The 16,551-nt window shown below is 37.3% G+C and overlaps 1 protein-coding gene across 1 annotated transcript in view; it reads right to left on the bottom strand.

Moving 5' to 3' along the window:
* tcf7l1b (transcription factor 7 like 1b) overlaps positions 1-16,551 on the bottom strand; it is a 62,106-nt gene that overhangs the window by 13,958 nt on the left and 31,597 nt on the right. Inside the window, 3 exon segments of the mRNA XM_073867584.1 lie at positions 416-518; positions 599-731; positions 8,013-8,096. Of these exon segments, the coding sequence (XP_073723685.1) occupies positions 416-518; positions 599-731; positions 8,013-8,096 (320 nt within the window).

The following is a 16,551-nucleotide window of genomic DNA, read 5'->3' as shown; positions in this document are numbered from 1 at the left end:
GGGAAAATAAGCGTACCGCGCACAACGGTCAATTCGCGCCTTTCGCGCGACCTTCACGCAAGAATGAGGCGGAAACGCCTCTTCTGTTTCGCGCCGAACGCCTCTTCCGCGCCGCGGGATCTTCTGACGCGTGTCAACGCGTCTGCACATTGACTTAACATTGAAATCACTCGCGCTTCACGCCTCTACCGCGGTTGGTGTAAACGCACCATTACAGTTCCCAAATATTCAATGTTGTCCAAGACTTTTGGAACTTTGTATGCAAAAAAATTCAACCTTATACGTTCTTGACTTAGCTATATGGTCACAAATATATTTATAAAACTATAAAATCCATTTTGGTTCTAACTAAAACCTGTATCGTAGTATGTACAAATGCGTATGTGTAGTAACTCATCAAGTTTGGCATACTTACTGAGGAACGAGCCACCCCAATGGGTGAGGGATCTGCCCCATGGCTCCAGGGGAAAGGGGGTAATAAGGGGATAGCTCTGCTGGGTGGGGTGTCCGTGGAATACCTGGAAACAGATTTGGAGTCACTGACATGATCGCAAAGACAACAATCAGTCAATAGATATGCGTGTACTTTGTTTAATACCTGTCTTTGGGTCAAGTATCTCTGGTGAGAGGTGAGATGGAGGAGTTCCTGGAGAAAAGTGTTCATTGCTGTAGGTGATGAGGGGGGTCAGGGGGTGCATGTGAGGATGCTGGACCACTGGCACCTTATTAGACTGAGAAAGAGAGAGAGAGAACAAAGTTTCATAGGATACGATAACACTTTAATTCATAAACTCACTCACAAATGTGCAACAATAAGGCCTTTTCATGTTGTAGATAAATCTACTTAAATCTAACATTAACCAAATGTGTGTCTAGTGTGTGTGGGGTAATTCAAACCACAGTGTTTCTTAGGGGGGGAAAAGAGGTCAATGGTTGCACATGCTTGTGGCTATGTGTCCTAATATGTGTTTGTGACAAAAAGTGCATGAAGCAATCTGGCTCCGCACCAAGGAATGCTTGGAGAAGCGAGCGTTTTGCCAGACAGCGTCACACCCACTGCCACACCAAAGCACAACAGTTCAATAAAACATTATCACACATCCATCTGTCATTACTGACCTGAAAATGCTTTCACAGATAGCAGCAAACATGATAGTGGATGTTACACATAAAGGGCGCCATGTATTTACTTTAAGACATGGCGTCGAAAACGGCATGGCTGAGTTAAGTTGGGTAGTAGAGTATAGTTTGGGTTTGTCTGTTAGAAGAAGAAGAAGAAGATAGAGGGATTGTGGTTTGGGCAGCACGTATGCGAGACAAAAGAATGAGTGCATCAATATTTCATCATGCTGAAAACATCGCGAAGAAACCACAGCGAAGTGTCTTTGGGGTTTGGGCACGAGCAGAACTACTTTATAAGGTGAGGACAGACAATGTAAACCATCTCGCTTGGCGTCTATCCACAACCTTTATTTCTATTTGACTGTGAAACGATATTCGAGTGAAGAAAGGCGTCGGTGCAGAATCAACATACTGCGCCTTTAAAAAGAAGACTTACTTCTGTAATGTGACACTGGATGTTATCCATCAGTAATTGATTGTTATGCATCTAGACAAGATTTTGAAAAGAGGCCAAGATGACAAAAACAGAAATGTATTTTCTGACTGACAGCAGAAGGTAGCCAGAGACCGTCCTGGAGACCATCTGACAGACCAATCACAGTTTTTTTCAGACCTGAATCCTGCAGAAATCAACCAATTAGATGATGACGTCCAAAACTTTAAGAAACAATGAGCCTGGATCTAGGAGAGGGTTTGTGCAGACTACATGGTGGTGGTCTGGCCAAAGGGCACAACTATACCGGACCATGCCAAAGAGACAAGACTACTGCTGGCTGTGAAGCTGTGTTGAAGAGAGGAGGAGAACTTTGCTTCAAACATGTTTTTGAATCCTTAACATCTGAAATAAATTACCAGGCAAACAGCCCCTGGGTACAAGTGTTACCAACCAAGCAAACAAACCTCCCGAGCTCTGTGTGTATGTGTGTGTGTGCGCGCGCACTGTTCTCTTCTTTCAAGTAGGAGGTTCTGAATCTTTGAGTCTTTTCAAAAACTCCAGGAAAGAAAAAGATGGAAAAGGGGAGAAGGCATGGCATTCCGGTATAGCCGACTTTGTTTGTCACCCAGAGAGGAAGCGGATGTGAGAGTGGCCAGAACATGACATCACTTCAGCTTTTACAGGAATGCTGTCAGCTTAACAAAGACATAAAATACACAAAAAGCCAACAAAGAGAAAACGCATTCATATAATTCACTATTATTTGACTTGAGTGTAATTGAGCGGGTCCTCGTTCAACATACACAAGCAATGCTTGTTAATCGTTCATAATATAATTCTTATGTAACCTGTCGCACTGAATTGAATGTTACAACTTGTGCAAAAGTTTACTTTTTACATATTATTTCAAAATTGCGCTGAGACGGATTCAAACCTGCATTGCCACAGCGTGGGCACCGAAGATGAACATGTCACTTTGTACCATATGTAAAAATCAGGAACATGGGTTGGTTGTTTACACAATATAGACCTCAAACCCCAAGTCCGCAACAAACAGCGTTCCCATATGAGCCCTCATCACCGCATTAACTCAATCGGCTGGCTTAACTTATCACATGCTGACACACAGTAAAACAACGACGGTCCTGTTGTGTTCTTCTCACACAAATACACGCGGGGTCGAGGAGGTTCGGCAGAATACCAAGCAAACCTGTCTCTTGAATTATTGAACCATTTGGGAGTGAAGCGAATAACACATTAGCATAGAGACCTTATGGGGGCTCAATCTGACAACGCTCAGCATGTGACTGTGTTTTTGAGAGAACGAGGGAAATTAAAGTTAAGAATGAATAGTAACGGCAGATCGCCTCGTTTCATCTGACATTATTTTCTAATTTATGATTTGGTAGCAAATGATGGGAAAACAGATTTAAAGTATGAAAATCCTGTCATCATTTACTCACCCTCGTGTTGTTACAAACCTGTATAAATGTATTTGCTGTGCTAAACACAAAGGAAGATTTAATAAGTGAAAGCAGGAACACCATTGACTTCCATAGTAGAAAGAAAATTACTATGGAAGTCAATGGTGCTCCAAAAATTTAAAATGGTGCTCACACTGCAAAAAATTATTTTCAAGAAAATATTTTCTTTAGTGATGCACCGATGTATCGGCCACCGATATTTATCGGCCGATTTTTGATGAATTTGAAACCATCGGCATATCGGCAATAGCACGAGAAGGGCCGATACCGATTGTTTATTAATTAACTGCATAAAGAAATCCATTATGTGTAAAAAATGTGTTGATGTTGTTAATAAAATAAATGCTGAATAGCAAAAACCACCTTTGAAGGTTGTCATGCTGTCTTCTTATATTTGTTTTAGATTAATTTGTGCCTCTCTTATTATGTTGGTCAGTTGAATGTTAATTAGATCCAATCCATGTTCAGTAAAAATAATTTGAGGCAGAAATAAACTAGCTAATAGACCAACTGTATAGTATTGTATACGAGTGTTTAATATCGGTATCGGCCAGAAGTTGTCTGTTTAAATCGGAGTCGGCCCAAAAAAATCCTATCTGTGCATCCCTAATTTTCTTAGTATTTTTGTCTTGTTTTCAGTAGAAATATCTAAACATTCTTAAATTAAGATGCTTTTTGAGCAAAACCCAAGAAAATAAGTCTAGTTTTAGACCAAGAATATCACATTTAAGTGATTTTGTGCATAAAAACAAGCAAAAAAAAAAAAACCAAGCAAAAAAATGCCAATGGGGTAAGCAAAAAATCTTGAACATTTTTCTTAAACACTAAATTCAAGAACAATTCAAGAAAAATGTGCTTACCCTATTGGCACATTTTTTTGCTTGTTTTGTGCACTTAAATCACTTGAAATTGATATTTTTGGTCTAAAAACTAGGCTTATTTACTTGGGTCGTTTTGCTCATCAAGAAAAAGCGTCTTGATTTGGGACTTTTTGGATATTTTTGCTGAAAACAAGACAAAAATACTAAGATTTTTTCTTGAAAATAATTTTTTTGCAGTGCAAAATATATTCATTTGTGTTCAGCAGAACAAATACATTTATTCAGGGTTAAAAACTTAAGGGTGAGTCGATAATGACAGAATTTTCATTTACATTTTCTGGTGTTCTTGCCATTTCTACGTCTTTGTTACGAGCTCATATAAACTGCGTGCATTATATAAAAAAACTATTATAGGATTTAGCTTGAAACGTGTTATACGGCAAAACCAGCACGGAGGTGGAGCCGTCATATCAAACTTCCGGCCAAACGCTTGGGCCCCAATTCAACCACACCCCTTGAACGTCTCATTTGACTGGTTTGCTAAAAATACGGTAGGTTAAATGCAACTCATTGTGTCGGTGTGAAATAACACAGAAATCGAAAATTAGTAATTAGTTATAGCTTCAATCTTCACTCGAAGCTCAGACAGTCCGCTCATAGAAGCTGTCAATCACAAATGTCCATCATAACTACACGCCCCGTTTCTATAGCATCAAATTACTAGTCAAAAGGAAACGTATCTTCACAAAAATGAACAATTAAACATATCAGCATGATAACAATTACCTTAAAGGACCAAAACCATCTTTTGGAAAATTTTATTGGAAGTGTAATTTATATTTTTAATTTGACCCGCATCCCATTTGTTTAGAGAGGGCAGGGTTTATGTAGGGGGCATTAAAGAGCCATCAGCTTCACTTTTCAAGGTGTATGAGGCACACCCAGCAAGACACGTCAACTACTTGAATGGCTAATAATTTTACTAAAAAAGTTCATACGCTTATAGACATACTACCCCCTCTTTAGGATCACACTTGTGGTATTTTTCAGGTACACGGTGGCCGGTTGAGGTTTGGTGATACTTTGCGCCCACCGAATTCTTACTGGGACGTACAACCTTAAATCGTAAAACACACCTGAAGTCATCCTCCAATTGCCCTCTTCACACCCCAATGCAAATTTCCCCATCGCAGTCTGACGTTCACGATCAGATCTCGTTCTCAAACAATTCACCAGCCAACACCAAGGTTAAGCAAATTTCTCGCTTCCAGCTGTCTGCCGTATACGGTCCGGTGGGCCGTCGGGGTGGAAGGATGTGTTCTCATCAAATCTTCAATGCTTGTACAAGAACAGCTAATCTGATTGCCGTAAGCGATCGCATTTTCTGCCGCTCCCATAATGCGGGTGCATGCAGTTCATAATGTTGCATATTAAGTAAATACAATAAAGGACCATTGACGAGGTTGGGTGGTGAGACAAGGTCCACTCTGTTATTTAAGGACGATCCCATGGTGTTCGTAAGAGTAAGAGAGGGTTTATTATGACAAAGTGATTTTGAGCTGTGCAGTGCAAGCTGAAACAAACATCGCTAACAGGCATGTGTACATGCACACACAAAAACACAAAGATTGCCCTCTGGACAAAAACTAAATAATGATCTTGTCAATCAGTCTATGCACAGACAGTTTGGCTACGTGGAAAGACAAAAGGATATTGATACATGTCTCACATTCAGTAAGAGAAACAAATTAGTCATTAAAACACATTAATTGCTGACAACTAGATGAACTGCTTTATAAAGGCTGGGAATCAGCACTCAAGATGACACCGCACAAATGTTATCGTATTGTACATTTATCTTATCTGATAAATCGAATAGTTTAATGTCATGCAACTGACATTTTCAGGTGCAATCGCGCCTGCAAAAATATTAAAATACTTTTTCATTTTAGAGTTATAGTTTCTGGATCATTTTTGCACTTAATAAAGTTACATACTTTTTATGTAGATATCAGAGAACACTTTAATATAATGTATCAATGCATTCTTTGGCACCCTTAAAATAAAATAAGCATCTCAATAAAAATGATTTTTATATAATAATGTTTGTTAATGACTAATGACGTTATTATAAATGACACAGTAGACAAACAATATCAACTATTAAGAAATTTGAAGTTCAATCTGATTCAAATTCCTCGAAATCTTCCTATAAACGGGTTTAATATGCGTCAGTTCGCCATCTGAGGTCCCTTGTGTCGTGGGTTTACTGTGCTTTTGTCTCACCCTGATGTATTCTCACCACAGCAGGAATGTAACGCTCTGATTAAAATCATCACCTCTTATCTGCAGGGTACCAACTTACAAGAAGTAAATAAAACCACACGGGTTAGCTGAGGACACCGACTACCATCCTCCAAACCGAGCTGACCAGCTCCACATATCTGCTCAACAGGAAATTCGGTTCTTATCTAACAGCATCATTTTAATCTAAGGAGTGGCATAAAAATGTCAAAGTCATGGGTTCGATCCCCCACGCGCTGATCAGATGTGCAGGACCTTGAGTATATTAAATGCATAAGGTGTAAATGGTAATAGCTAGTCAGCATGTCATGTTGTGGTCTGAATAAATGAAATGGTTCAACTATTTTCGTATAGCCACAAGAGAAACACCGGGCGTGGGTTTGTCTAATGCACACAACAGAGCCGTAACAGATGCTGTAAGTGCGACCAATTATACGATCAATACCTGATGACAATGCGGTCTACCTGACACCACTGATTAAAACGCATCAGAAATTTAGTACAGAAAACACATTTGGGTGATTCTCACTAAATCCAGATTTAGAAGGTGTCCAGCATCAGATTTGTGTTTAAAAAGCCCTTAAAGCGTAACTAAACCCCTGTTCAGAGCCTGACTCCACCCACTGGCAATATTTGAAAAACGCAAGAAAAGTAGGCAGATCCCAACAGAGATAGAGGGGACGAACTAAGCTCGTACCAAGTGTGTGGTGAGATCGTAACAAGGGCGTGGTGAGCTTGAACCTGCTTACGTCACGAGTCATTTTTTGGACCCAACATCCAATAGGAAAAATCAACTGCAGTAGCCACCGTTCAACCTGAAGAGGGCAGCACTCAGACGTTTTTTCACCATATATTGTAGTATTGAAACACTTTATATCCAAATGTCAAAAAACTTACTTAAATCAATGAACAGCACTAATAAACCATCATTCTTACAGATCAATAACTAAAAAAAGTTGGATTAGGGTTTAGTTACTCTTTAAAGCAACACTAAAGAGTTTTTGCTCTTTGCTTCCCCTACAGGTTGGAAGCGGAATTGTCCATTACCACTGTCGTAAATAATTTAGCCTACTGCAGCATAGCTGGCTCTGATTGGATTGTAGGTCTGCCGTAAACCAAGTTTTTGTAGTTTTCACTCGAACTACATGACCGCGACCCGACGGTTGGAAACGTCTTTAGTGCGGATTTGGCCGAGGGCTGCAAAGCGAATGTGAAAGTGCCGTTCACCCTGTTTTAAGTATTTTAAGGTGGAAAAAAACTCTGTGTTGCTTTAAAGCCAAATTTTTGCACATATAAGATTAAGGTCTGAACTTGCTATCACAGTCCCTTATGAGATTTCACATCAGCTAGAACAGTGGTTCTCAAACTTTTTCAGCGTGCGGCCCCCTTTGTGTACGGTGCATTACTTTGCGGCCCCCACAAAGAAAATTTATGACACAAAACTGTTCTAAAACTTCACATTTTAATTAAACAAACCATTAAATTATACAAAGTAGTGCTGCCTTATTTTTTTTAGGTTTAATTTCACATAATTCATGATAAATTAATGTATTTTATAAAATGTCATAAAACTGGGGCCCCCCTGGCATCATCTCACGGACCCCAGTTTGAGAACCACTGAATATTACTAGTATAGGAAGCAAAGCAGAACACTAGGTTTTGGAACAGAGCCCAAGCCTGTAAAGTATATGATGTCTCAATTTTGACAAGTACATTCTTTATACCCAACAAATAAGAAATATGGATCATAAAATGAGAAATTCATCTATTTTTAACTACTGCTTACGTGTCTAAAAGACCTTTTGAGTAAGCTGTGTGTGTTTGTGCAACATGTTAAACACTCACTAAGTGTCCAGGTGTTGGTGATCGTGAATCTTTGAGTGCTGCTGTGCCTGGAACATCCAGTAGAGGCCATTTCATCTGTAGATACTGTAAACATAACAACACACAAATCAGACCATAAACAATAATTATACACCAATTACACTTACAGACAGGCCCAATGTTCTTTGTGCACAACTTTCTTTTCAATTGTGGCAATTTTAAGGTTTTGGCACAGACCGGGTACAGAAGCTTCACCTTAGTGGGTGGCAAAGCTAACGAAACATGTTTTGTCAGACCTGTTTACAATAGCGCTTTTAAAATGGAGAGAAAGGTCTAGACAGGTTTTACTGATGATGACTAACGTTAAATGAACAAACGCTGCATTGAGAGCAACTCAACCAAAATTGGAAATTGTCACCTACTTATTCATGTCACACTAACCCCAGTTTTTTGTAGCATAAAGAAATCGTTATTGAAAATTCTATGCGCCATCTATAAGTCAGTCCATGTGGTTTACTATAAGCAAAATAAGTCATACTGTAGCTTAAATAATGACTTAATTTAGTCTGTTCCTCACACAAAGTTTTTCTTTTCCTTTACATAGACATATATTCAAAATGTAAACCATAAAGCAGTCACATGGATAAGTTTAATAGCGGTTTTTCTTTCTTGGATCCTGACAGCTGCGTAAATCCTGCATAAAGGAATCCCAGATATATATGATGTAAGATGCATACGAATAATTTTATTTTTATATTAAATTGCTGTCATGTTATCTTATTACATGGGGCTCAACGCTCAACATGGCAAATCTCCAAAAAGCACATAAGCATTTAAAGTAATCCAAATGACTCAAGTGGGATTATATATATATATATATATATATATATATATATATATATATATATATATATATATATATATATATATATATATATATATATATATATATATATATATATATATATATATATATATAAATAAATAAATAAATAAATAAATAAATAAATAAATAAATAAATAAATAAATAAATAATGGTATATATATTTATATTTACTTGAGCAAAACTAAAGGGCTCCCTATAGTTGTGCGTAGGTCCTACGGCGTAGCCGCAACGGAGTAGGTTCCGCGTCGGTTTTAATTTATACTTTTGCGTTGTCGTCTGCGTCGACGTGCAAACAAACGCGCAGACCGCTGGTAGGCATTAACTACGCGTGTAACCAAAGTAGCAGTGTGAACGTCAAAGAAGAAGCAGCTTAGCAAGTTAACCCACAAACGAAGAAGAAACAGCAACTACCTGTGTATAATTTGAGAAGACCAGCAATGATGGAAGTAAATAAACAGCGACTTTTGATGCAGTTTGAGTTAAATCACTCCTGAACTTGGCTCATCTTTGTTTTCACCGTCACAAACGGAAATACCTATGATGCAGATTTTTTTACCTGATGGGAGGGGTTCTGGTGGACCAATCACGCGCTTGCGGTCCGCGTAGATCTGACACGCTGTAAAAAATTTTGCGAGGTGCACGTCAGGCTACGCAGAGCTACGCACAGGCTACGGATAGCCTATGCCGTAGCTACGGCGTAGAACTTACGCATGATTATAAATCGAGCTTAAGGCTGGGTAGAAAAATATTGATTCTCCGATTTAAACAATATCGATTTGGAAAATCCTGAATCGATTTGTTATATTTTATTTAAATACTTAAGCTAAGACACAAAACAGCTACAATGCGTGCAAATACTGGGTTCACTTTTTTTATATATTTGATACATATTTACCCAAAATTATTTTAAAATGTCACGAATATCCTTGTTAATGTAGTCTGTTGTAAAAAAAACGATTTATACTTTGAGCACATTTAACGAACAATAAAACGTGAATCAATGTAAAAAACAGATCCGAGAACTAAATACAAATACGGCGGCATGTCGATACCATCAGATTTCATTGGTTCTAGTGCTACATCATAAAGAAAGTTTATCTATGCCCATGTTAAAATGTTTTATTTAAATATTTAAGCAAAGACATGAAACAGACCCTAATGCACTACAATGCGCTAGACTGTGCGCAAATACTGGGTTCACATTTTTGTTGCTTGATATATTTGATGCATATTTACACGAAAGTATTTTAAAATGTCACTAATATTTCTTGTAAACGTTGTCTGTTGTAAAAAAAAAAATTATATTTTGAGTGCATTTAGCGAACAATAAACTGTGTATTAATGTAAAACACAGATCCGAGAACTAAATACAAATATGCCGGCATGTCGATATCATCAGATCTCGTTGGTTTTAGTGCTACATCGTAACGAAGGTTTATCTATGAACGTGTTAAAATATTTTATTTAAATACTTAAGCTAAGACACGAAACCGACCCTAATGCACTACATTAGGGATGTGCATCGATGCATCGCGCTCCCATTAAAAAGACCCGTCTAAAATCGATTAGTGAATCGTAAGGCTCCGATACAGTGTTTCATGCACAGCTTGTGCATGTACTACGGCTCCGTGATCAGTAGGAAGCCCTTATCAATCTAAAATCACTACAAGTGAAAACTCGTTTATAACGTGCATTTAAAAAAGCAACACTCGTCAAACACAATCGTTTAAAATATTCTTTATTATCATGAAAATACCTGAAACAATCTGAAGAACAGCGATATAAATATTCCTTTAGACATTTCCTGGAATAGTGTTTGGTATGCTACTTCTTCTGTGGCACAAATGGTGATTCTAAGCGAGAGCGCCCCCTGGGTTTGGGATGAGGCTGCATTTCACCGTAATTCATTCAAATTCATTGATTGAGAAAACGTGCATTTGCCCGATTAATTGTCACAACCCTACACTACATGCACTAGACTGCGCACAAATACTGGGTTCACATTTTTTGTTGCTTGAAATATTTGATACATATTTACACAAAAATATTTCAAAATGTCCCTTATATCCTTGTAAACGTAGTCTGTTTATATAAATATAAACTATTAATATCTTGAGTGCATTTAGCGAACAATAAACTGTGTATCAATGTAAAAAACAGATTCGAGAACTAAATTCAAATACGGCGCATGTTGGTATCGTCAGATCTCGTTGGTTCTAGTGCTACATCGTAACAAAAGTTTATCTATGAACGTGTTAAAATATTTTATTTAAATATTTAAGCTAAGACAAGAAACCGACCCTAATGCACAACAATGCGCTAGACTGCGCACAAATACTGGGTTCACATTTTTTTTTGCTTGATATATTTGATACATATTTACACAAAAATATTTCAAAATGTCCCAAATATCCTTGTAAACGTAGTCTGTTTATATAAATATAAACTATTAATATTTTGAGTGCATTTAGCGAACAATAAACTGTGTATCAAAGTAAAACACAGATCCGAGAACTAAATACAAATACGGCGCATGTCTCTATCGTCAGATCTCGTTGGTTCTGGTGCTACATCGTAACAAAAGTTTATCTATGCCCATGTTAAAATATTTTATTTAAATACTTAAGCTAAGACACAAAACAGACCTTAATGCGCTACAATGTGCACAAATACTGGGTTCACATTTTTTTGCACTTGATATATTTGATACATATTTACACAAAAATATTTTAAAATGTCACAAATATCCTTGTAAACGTAATCTGTTGTTAAAAAAACAATTTATATTTTGAGTGCGGTTAGCGAACAATAAACTGTGTATCAATATAAAACACAGATCCGAGAACTACATACAAATCCGGTGGCATGTCGATAACGTCAGATCTTGTTGGTTCTCACTCGTCTCCTGACAAGTTTTCATATGCGGGTTACGTCAAGAAACACGCAAGAACTAATTTTATTTGACGTTATCAAGGTTATTTGAAGCTTCACCGTGTTGATCTTCATATAGGCAGATAACATGACGGCATTTTATAATAAAATGAATATCAAAGTCATAAGTTTACATCTGGAATGGCATACGAGCGCGAGTCAATTTTCTGTATTGCCTGTACGAATATGTATTTACTGTAAAGCTTTTTGAAAAAAAAAATGAATTAAAACAACAGGAGGGTTAGTAAATACGGAGTGGGAAGCATCTAGCATGAGGTCAGTCTCTCAGCAAGCGTGCACAGAAAGTCATAAATAATCGAACGGTCAGAGGAGAGCCATTGGACTCGCAGACACCTGCGTGTCTGTGTGTATGTTACAGAGACCGAGAGAGAGTCATCGAGCGTGAGGAATGACAGCACAGCGGTGAGAGAGGGAGTGTGAAATCTGTGTTTGTCTGGGAATGTGTTCCTACAAGAGTCCAGCTGTGGGTGCCTATCGAGGGAGCTTGTGTGTGCGCTGTGAAGGGGACAGCTGAGAGGAAGTCCCATGGAGAGAGGTGGGAAAACTGGACCGTGGTAAAAACGCAAGCACATCTTTAATGCTCAAGTGAATAGCCCTGCATTTGTGACCTCTCGCTGTATCGCAGTTCAACCTGGATGATGGTCATTAGCACTAAACATCATTTCGCTTACTTTGTGTGGCCTGTGTTTGTTTCACCGTGGGCAAAACAGGTGTGCTGACATTCACTACAGCACAATGCACTTTTAATAAATTAATAAATGCAAAGATTTTGTTTATTTAATCTATATCAGATCATCTTGTTTTGCTCAATTTTGACGAGCTCATAGCTGAAGTCTCAGTGGAGTTGTGGTTCAAATTCTCAGTTCAGACATCTGGTTTACATATTAGATTTTAACAGCCGGAAACTGCTGAATTTTTATGTGCATTTTTAGGCAAGCCAAGAATTTTAAATTCATTAAAACACATTTCGCTTTATCTACATCTATCACTTATATGTAGTTTAAAATGAGTCTCTATATGTTACATTGTGCCAGCATTCAATTCTCATGATTTACAGTGGTGGATAACTTTGTTATCTTATACAACACCAACTTGGGTCCATGTGAAATTTGCACCAGCAGATTTGAACAGACATGTACTACACATCCTCTTTACATGGTAATTTTGTAAATTTTGTTTACATAACTGATTAATCTGATCTGTTTTTCTGCAACTTAAAGGTGCAGTGTGTAATTTTTAGAAGGATCTCTTGACAGAAATGCAAAATAATACACAAAACTATATTATCAGGGGTGTAAAAGACCTTTCATAATAAACCGTTATGTGTTTATTACCTTACAACGAGACCTTTTTATCTACATACACCGGGGGTCCCCTTACATTGAAGTTGCCATTTTGTGCCGCCATTTTTCTACAGAAGCAATTTTTTTTACTAAGTTGTCTCCGACGATGACGTGTTTGTCTGGTGGCGGCTTCCGTAGCTTTTCTATGTTTTTCAAAAGCGAGAGGTGAGCAGTGGACTGAGCCGTTTGTTGTAATTCGCAACCTCACCACTAGATGCCGCTAAAATGTACACACTGCACCTTTAAAGGGTGAAGTAGTCATTTTTTCACAGAAGAGTTAAAACTCTTTTCAAAAGTGTCTGCAAAATGCATAAATGTAAAAAAAAGTCCCTCCCTACACGTTTAAAACAGCCATAACGTGACAAATCTACAGTGCCAAAAAAGCTGAAAACAGACAATCAGATCACATGTGGTGTTTCATAAACAGATGGATGGATGGATATAGGGAAACCAATGAGATTTTACTTTGGGTCATGGGGAACCCAACACAAAACAACTTTACATTAAAACTTTTAGCGCTTTTCGCAACTGGGTAAAAGTCATGACACTAAAAGCAAAACACTAATAAACAGTCTATACAATCACACTGAAATTGTAAACGTTTAAGTTGATACCGGCTGATTGGATGAAGCCATTCTTCAAATCAGACCAATTGTTTTTCTCTTTAATGCTGATTGCCTAATTGTCTACACCGTTTGTGTAATCAACATTTGACTTTGAGACAAACTCTCCAAAAAAAAAACAAGAGGGAATCGCACAGGCCACCTTCTTTGATTTTAAACCTGTATTTCAGCTTTAATAAAAACACAACACAGATTGTTATATCCGACATCCTTGATTAATTTAATTTAAAAACTAAAAATAATGGCGTCCAAAATATGAATCGCTAGAGATTCAGCCTGAAAACCCATGAGACCCTATCAGCGCCGCTGACGACAAATGAACTGTTGATGTGAGGGTCTGGTCCACTCCTGAACTTTTATATCTGCGACCTTGCTTTTAAACGCAACTGTCTGAGGAAGGAAGTTTACACAGCTATGGTTAAAAATTGAAAAGACATTACAGCACAAAAGGAAGACGGGAGGAACAGAGAGAAAAAAAACACTTTCAGGAATGAGTTTTGTCTGAACAGGCCAAGGGTATTGTTTCCTGACAGCTGGGTGACTGGGGGGGTTCAGAGTGGGCCCCTCATTCCCATCCAAAAGAGAGGAAATTCTTGGGGTTAACATCAGTCATCTCCCCCAACACACACACAAGCCTAAAACTGAATGTTAAGGGTATGAATACTGGGCCCATAGAACTGCTAAAGAAAAACAGAAGGATGCCATTATTACTCTTCAGTTGGTCGTGTATTATTCCACTAGAAGATATGCCAAGATATAAAACACACACAGAATTGCATATTAAGTCATAAAGTATTGTTAACATTACAATCGCTTCCAGTAAATGTGACTAATTCCAGTAAAGATCTCCAGATCCGTCTCATGTTATTAAACACTATTTTATGCAGAAACCTCTTCTCATTGCATCTCATTGGGAACAGTTTACCTATAAGGGCCCCTGAGATAATGCCAAGGGGTCCCCACTTTAATGACATTTAATAAAATACATAGAATTTATCATAAATTCTGTGTATTTAAACCTCAGAAAATTAAGACTACTAACCAACAGCACTACATTGTAAAATGTAATGTTTTGTTTAATTCAAATTTTAAGTTTTGTAATGTTTTATTTGATACATTTTCTTTGGGGGGCCACAAAAGGATGCAATGTACACAAGGGGGGACAACAAAACGTTTTGAGAATCACTGCATTAGCTAACACGAAGTAACAATGAACAATACTTCTACAGCATTTATTTATGTTAGTTCATGTTAATTTTAGTATTTACAAATACATTTCAGGGCTCAACGCAAATTATTTTTTATAGTGGCCCGGTCGAGCCAGTGGTTCAGCTTTTCACTTGCCCGGACAAAATTTTCACTGGCCAAAAAAAATTCAAAAGTCAAATTTAATTGTATACATTACAACAGACAGGGTGAAGCACTGGCCAATCGGGCAAGTGACAATACTTTTTACTGGCCCGAACATCTCTCATGCTTGCCCTGGGCCACCGGGCAGTCCTTTATGTTGAGCCCTGCATTTATAAAATCAATAGTTGTAACTATTAATATACGTTAACGCACAATAAACTAACATGAACGATTGTATTGACAATAACTAACATTAACAAAGACTAATAAACGCTGAATACAACAAAAAATAAAACCTTTGTGCAAAGTGTTATTTTATTTTAAAATGATTTTCCCATTTAAAAGAATTCACTGTAAAAAATGTTGCTGTAGTTATGCAGCTGTTTGCCAGAAACTTACTGTAGATTAAAATTTATGTTATTTACTGGCAACAGATTGTTTAAAATTAAATGAACATTAAACATTACCAAGTCTTTATCTTTACAGAATAAAACTATAAAATAACAGCCTAATGCAAAGCATTCTGGGAATCAGAAATCCTCATCAACCTTTTTCAGTTTTTGCCTTGAGAATTTGGTTCCCAGAATGCTTTGCATACGGGTGCTATTTTAGTTTTATTCTGTAAAGACAAAGACTGAACAAACTGTTGCCAGTAAATAACATAAATTTTAATCTACAGTAAGTACCAGTAATATTGTCATTTCTACAGAAATTTTTAACAAAATATTTCCTGAATATGTCTCTGAAAATAAATTGATTTTGTAAGTATGTTGTGACATTATTTTCTAATGTTTCTAATTTTCATTTCTTATATAAATTATTTCTAATTTTCCTATCTATATAGTTTTGATTGTGTCAGTAAAAAGATTCTGTGAGTTGTATCAGAAGATTTGATGAAAAAGTTTAAGGTTTGAGGCTAGTTTGAGGTAGTTAGCCTAAACCAGTGGTCTCCAACATCAGTGTTGGGCAAAGTTACTTTTAAAAGTAATGCATTACAATATTAAGTTACTCCTCAAAAAAGTAACTAAATGTGTTTAAATGGAAAGTAATGCATGCGTTACTTTTGCGTTACTTTTTCTTACTTGGCTGAGGGTGGACCTCTTTCAGTTTTATGACTGAGAAGTACTGCATTGAGATTTTGCACATTTCCATCGCAAAAAAGTCAAGCTCTGGTCTGCCATCTCTGTTTTCTGACTCAAAGTGTTTCCTCAAACGTGACTACATTCAGTTTAATTCAGTACATAATTTTTTATTATTTTTTTTCTAATTAATTAAACTGAAAAGTAACTCGCATTACATAATGAACATTACTTGTAATGCGTTACCCCAACACTGTCCAACATGTTGCCCATGGAGTGTCTGTTAGTTGCCCGCCAACGCACATTCCATTAATAACCTTAATTTT

This window comes from Misgurnus anguillicaudatus, chromosome 5, assembly GCF_027580225.2.
Source record: "Misgurnus anguillicaudatus chromosome 5, ASM2758022v2, whole genome shotgun sequence".
NCBI classification, from domain to species: domain Eukaryota; kingdom Metazoa; phylum Chordata; class Actinopteri; order Cypriniformes; family Cobitidae; genus Misgurnus; species Misgurnus anguillicaudatus.
The sequence above is the reverse complement of the archived record's forward strand: the minus strand, read 5'-3'. Positions and strand labels throughout refer to the sequence as shown.